Raw genomic sequence first — 6000 nt, 5'->3', positions numbered from 1 at the left:
GCAATCCAGTTGGTTCCAATTCTTCCCCTATTGTAAAATGTCTGCTGAACAGCTGGGAATGGGATCAGAAATGGAGCTAGAGTTGAATTGTTCATTAATTATTGGCAAATGTTCATCTGATTAGTAGCTACATTTCTGAAAGTGCAATGGCCAGTGTGTCTTCTCTCTTGGACAAACCACCTTGGCTTCCTTTCCTGCTACCTCTCCTCCATTAATATTCAATGGTCACGGCTTTGGTCCTCAGATATTCATTCAAAGCTTCCTGTCCTGTGGAATAAGAGACAAACAGATGCTGCAGTGTAAACAAGAACTAACATTTAGATGAAAGCAATGTCCCTTCATCCCAACCCCTTTCTCCATCAATTTTCGAAACGCTAGGGACAGGAATAGGCCATTCAGCCCCTCAAGCACATTCCTCCATTCAATTAAATCATGGCTGATCTGTATCTCAATGCATTCGTTCCTTAGCCCTTAATAAGTTTCCTTCCCCCACCCACCACTGAATCACTGCCAGGAAGGGGGTCCAGTTACATGTCAGGGGAGGGGGACTAGGGAAGAGGACCAACCATCCAAGTAGCCAATCGTTTTGAGGCAACGAATCGGTAAATTTCCAAGGTTGCTCCCAATTGCCCCAAACAACATAAATCACAGAGTCACTGCCTCATGATCCCCTCATCAGGGAATCTCCAAAACCTGAAAACCATTTTCCACCTTCCAAACCCAAGGACAAGGGCAGCAGAGACATGGGAACACAACCACCCTCAAGTTCCCCTCCAAGCCACTCACCATCCTGACTTGGAAATATATCGGCCGTTCCTTCATTGTCGCTGGGTCAAAATCCTGGAACTCCCTCCCTAACAGCACTGTGGGTGTACCTACACCACATGGACAGCAGCGGTTCAAGAAGGCAGCTCACCACCACCTTCTCAAGGGGCAGTTAGGGATGGGCAATAAAAGCTGGAGTTGCCAATGATACTCACACTCTGGGAATCAGTATCCCAAAAGGTTGTGTTTATAATACCCAAATCTCTCCCTGGCCTCACATCTCCCTATCTCTGGAATCCTCTCTAACTCCACAACCTGCTGGAGATCTCCATGTTCCTCCAATTCTGGCCTCTTCTGCATCTCCAATTTTAATCACTCAACCTTTGGCCATCCCTCAGTTGCACACATCTTAAGCCCTGGAATTGCATCCCAAACCCTCTCCATCTCTCTACCTCTCTTCCCTTCTTTAAGACACTCGTTAAAATCTTCCTCTTTGACATAACTTTGGGTCGTCTGTCCCAATATCTCTTTATGTGGTTTGGGGTCAGATTTTGTTTGACAGAGTGTGGAATGTTTTACTATGTTAAAGGCACTGTATAAATGTAAGTTTTCGTTGATTCTCTGGCTGAAACCTACTAGCTCAAGGTAAAACGAGTGATGTTTGATGGATTATGCGGCTCTGAGGCTTGGGGACCATACCCGCGATCCAGATGTGCCTTCCACTGTCCTGAGCGGACATCCTACCTAAATCTTTGCCGAACCCAGATTGCTTGAAGCCCCCAAAAGGTGCAGCCACATCGGTCTTGTTGTAGGTGTTGATGAAGACAGTTCCGGCCTGAAGTTTCTCACTGACGTAGAGAGCTTTGCTCAGATCTCGGGTGAACACACCCGAGGCCAATCCATACTCTGTGCTGTTGGCTCGTTTCAACACACCATTAAGATCCCTGTTCAAAGAGAAAAATCCCACAGGGTCAGCAGGTCAGTGTCACTCGAAAACTGTCATGTGACCCTAGTTCCATAATAAACGGTTCATATGACTTCAGTGCAATGCGGCCAGGAAAAGTTTAATCGCCATGGTTATCAAGTGCACAGACTTTTCCATTTCTTTCCCTATCCTACCTTGCGCTGTTACAAATGATTGAAAGTCTTCAGAGGCACAAAGAGAGAACTTACCCATTTTCGAATTTGGAGATGATCATGATGGGCCCAAAGGATTCCTCCTTCGCAATGAACATCTCATCCTGCACATCAGTAAACACGGTCGGTTCAAAGAAAAACCCTGGAATACAAACAGCAGCTCAGGGTCATTGTACAATAAATACACTGTCGCTGCTGGGAGTGTTTGATGGGGACAGTGTAGAGGGAGCTTTACTCTGTATCTAACCCCGTGCTGTACCTGTCCTGGGAGTGTTTGATGGGGACAGTGTAGAGGGAGTTTTACTCTGTATCTAACCCCGTGCTGTACCTGCCCTGGGAGTGTTTGATGGGGATAGTGTAGAGGGAGATTTACTCTGTATCTAACCCCGTGCTGTACCTGTCAAATACCTGGGAGTGTTTGATGGGAGCTGGGTGATATTTGACTCATCAATTGCAGACGACCCTTGGGTTAAATTAAATTCCTTCCTGGAACTGAATTCGCACTTTGCTTAGCTCCAAGTCTGGGAAAAATTGTCACTGCACCTGGTGCAAAATCTGAGCCTGGAAATGGGCCCTGGCAGCCTGCATGAATGTTTAACAGTCTTGATGAGCTTCGTCTTTGCAAAACCGTTCTTGCTTCCCATCCTCCAGCATCCGGAACTGAATCTCTAATTTCCTGAAGATGCAGGCTTCTCCCCATGCCTGCTGCTCCCTGCAAACTCTTCCAAGAGGTGATGCTTCACTGAGGGTCAAACTGCTCCTGGGTGAAACCAGTCCCAAATTCTAATTTCAGCCTCACAAAGGTTACTTTCCTTACTGGGAGGTCACAACCCAGCTTAGGGATGCTCATGTGTCTCCTGTACCTCAGTAGGTCACGCTCTCTTGTGTCACACTTAGACAGTCTTGCATTCATGTTCCATTCCAGAGTCCTAGCACAAAATCCAGGCTGACACTCCAGTGCAGTACTTGGAGGAGTGCTGCACTGTTGGAGTTGCCATTTTTCATAGTAGGTATATACCACTCAATCAACCACGACCACTCAATCACCACGGCGACTGCAGCGGCTCAAGAAGGCAGCTCACCGCCACCTTCTCAGGGGCAACTAGGGATGGGCAATAAATGCTGGCCCAGCCAGCGAAATCCACATCCCATGAATGAATAAAAAAAGAAATCATTAAAACAGATTGTCGGGTAATTATCACATTACTGCTTGTGGGATCTTGCTATGTAGAAGTTAGTTGCCAAGTTTCCTACATGACAATAGTGACTATACTTCAAAGGTATTACATTGGCTATGAAGCTCTCCATGGTGTCCCAAGGTTGTGAAAGGTACTATAGAAATACAAGCTCTTTATCTTTCTCACTCAACACTCACACAGACTAAAGGAATACTTTGGGATACTGACATCACTATTTGTGCAATCTTGCTAGATCCACCTACCAGGTCTGGGTACTTGCTTCCCTCCATAGACCAGTCTTGCTCCTTCCTTCACCCCAATAGCACAATACTCAATCAACTTGTCCAGGTGGGCCTTATGGTTCTGAGGTCCATGGTCTGTTGATCTATCCAGAGGGTCACCAATCTTCATTTTCTTTATTTCTTCTACCTGTGAGAAATTGAAAAAGGATGGAATAGAAATGAATTGCGATAGGATAGCACCTAAGGAGGCACTTTGGGCTTTGGTTTAATGTTTCATCTGAAGCATGGCACCTCTAATAGTGCAGCATTCCCTCAGTACTGACCCTCTAACAGTGCAACACTCCCTCAGTACTGACCCTCTGACAGTGCAGCACTCCCTCAGTACTGACCCTCTGACAGTGCAGCACTCCCTCAGTACTGACCCTCCGACAGTGCAGCACTCCCTCAGTACTGAACGGCTGACAGTGCAGCGCTCCCTCAGTACGGACCCTCTGACAGTGCAGCACTCCCTCAGTACTGACCCTCTGACAGTGCAGCACTCCCTGAGTACTGACCTTCTGACAGTGCAACACTCCCTCGGTACTGACCCACCGACAGTACAGCACTCCCTCAGTACTGACCCTCTAATAGTGCAGCATTCCCTCAGTACTGACCCTCTAACAGTGCAACACTCCCTCAGTACTGACCCTCTGACAGTACAGCACTCCCTCAGTATTGACTCCCTAACAGTGCAGCACTCCCTCAGTACTGACCCTCTGACAGTGCAACACCCCCTCAGTACTGACCCTCTGACAGTGCAGCACTCCATCAGTACTGACCCTCCAATAGTGCAGCACCCACCCAGTATTAACCTTCCGACAATGCAGCACTCCCTCAGTACTGACCCACTGACAGTGCAGCACTCTCTCAGCACTGATCCTAAAAACGGTGCAGCACTCCCTCAGCACTGACACTCCAATAGTGCAGCACTCACCCAGTATTGACCTTCCGACAATGCAGCACTCCCTCAGTGCTGACCCTCTGACAGTATTGTATTCTCTCAGTACTGACCCTCTGACAGTGCAGCGTTCCCTCAGTACTGACCCTCTGACAGTGCAGCACTCCTTCAGTACTGACCCCCTGACAGTGCAGCACTCCTTCAGTACTGACCCTCTGACAGTGCAGCACTCCCTCAGTACTGACCCTCTGACAGTGCAGCACTCCTTCAGTACTGACCCCCTGACAGTGCAGCACTCCCTCAGTAATGACCCTCTGACAGTGCAGCACTCCCTCATTACTGACCCTCTGACTGTGCAGCACTCCCTCAGTACTGAGCCTCTGACAGTGCAGCACTCCCTCAGTACTGACCCTCTGACATTGCAGCACTCCCACAGGACTGACCCTCTGACAGTGCAGCACTCCCTGACTATTGAACCTCTGACAGTGCAGCATTCCCTCAGTACTGACCATCTGACAGTGCAGCACTCCCTCAGTACTGACCCTCTGACAGTGCAGCGCTCCCACAGTACTGACCCTCTGACAGTGCAGCACTCCCTCAGTACTGAACTTCTGACAGTGCAGCACTCCTTCAGTACTGACCCTCCGACAGTGCAGCACTCCTTCAGTACTGACCCTCCGACAGTGCAGCACTCCCTCAGTACTGACCCTCTGACAGTGCAGCATTCCCTCAGTACTGACCCTCTGACAGTGCAGCACTCCCTCAGTACTGACCCTCTGACAGTGCAGCACTCCCTCAGTACTGACCCTCTGACAGTGCAGCACTCCTTCAGTACTGACCCTCCGACAGTGCAACACTCCCTCAGTACTGACCCTCCAACAGTGAAGCAATCCCTCAATACTGTCCCTCTGACAGTGCAGCACTCCTTCAATACTGACCCTCTGACAGTGCAGCACTCCCTCAGTACTGACCCTCTGACAGTGCAGCACTCCTTCAGTACTGACCCCCTGACAGTGCAGCACTCCCTCAGTACTGACCCTCTGACAGGGCAGCACTCCCTCAGTACTGACCCTCTGACAGTGCAGCACTCCCTCAGTAATGACCCCCTGACAGTGCAGCACTCCCTCTGTACTGACCCTCTGACACTGCTGCACTCCCTCCTTACTGACCCTCTGACAGTGCAGCACTCCCTCAGCACTGACCCTCTGATAGTGCAGCACTCCCTCAGTACTGACCCTCTGACAGTGCAGCATTCCCTCAGTACTGACCCTCTGACAGTGCAGCACTCCCTCAGTACTGACCCTCTGACAGTGCAGCACTCCCTGAGTACTGACCTTCTGACAGTGCAACACTCCCTCGGTACTGACCCACCGACAGTACAGCACTCCCTCAGTACTGACCCTCTGACAGTACAGCACTCCCTCAGTACTGACCCTCTAATAGTGCAGCATTCCCTCAGTACTGACCCTCTAACAGTGCAACACTCCCTCAGTACTGACCCTCTGACAGTACAGCACTCCCTCAGTATTGACTCCCTAACAGTGCAGCACTCCCTCAGTACTGACCCTCTGACAGTGCAACACCCCCTCAGTACTGACCCTCTGACAGTGCAGCACTCCATCAGTACTGACCCTCCAATAGTGCAGCACCCACCCAGTATTAACCTTCCGACAATGCAGCACTCCCTCAGTACTGACCCACTGACAGTGCAGCACTCTCTCAGCACTGATCCTAAAAACGG

At 49.7% G+C, this 6000-nt stretch overlaps 1 protein-coding gene across 2 annotated transcripts in view; it reads right to left on the bottom strand.

The window, feature by feature from the left end:
• Nucleotides 1-211: 211 nt before the first annotated feature.
• Nucleotides 212-6000, bottom strand: part of aldh1l1 (aldehyde dehydrogenase 1 family, member L1) — a 79962-nt gene continuing 74173 nt past the window's right edge. For both annotated transcript variants that reach the window (XM_041191582.1, XM_041191584.1), the window contains 4 exons: nucleotides 3344-3509; nucleotides 1939-2044; nucleotides 1510-1709; nucleotides 212-267 (listed from right to left, as the gene is read on the bottom strand). In XM_041191582.1, the coding sequence (XP_041047516.1) occupies nucleotides 212-267; nucleotides 1510-1709; nucleotides 1939-2044; nucleotides 3344-3509 (528 nt within the window). The remainder of the gene's footprint in view (nucleotides 268-1509; nucleotides 1710-1938; nucleotides 2045-3343; nucleotides 3510-6000) is intronic.

The sequence above is a fragment of the Carcharodon carcharias genome, chromosome 7 (genome assembly GCF_017639515.1).
Source record: "Carcharodon carcharias isolate sCarCar2 chromosome 7, sCarCar2.pri, whole genome shotgun sequence".
Taxonomy (NCBI): Eukaryota; Metazoa; Chordata; class Chondrichthyes; order Lamniformes; family Lamnidae; genus Carcharodon; species Carcharodon carcharias.
The sequence above is the reverse complement of the archived record's forward strand: the minus strand, read 5'-3'. Positions and strand labels throughout refer to the sequence as shown.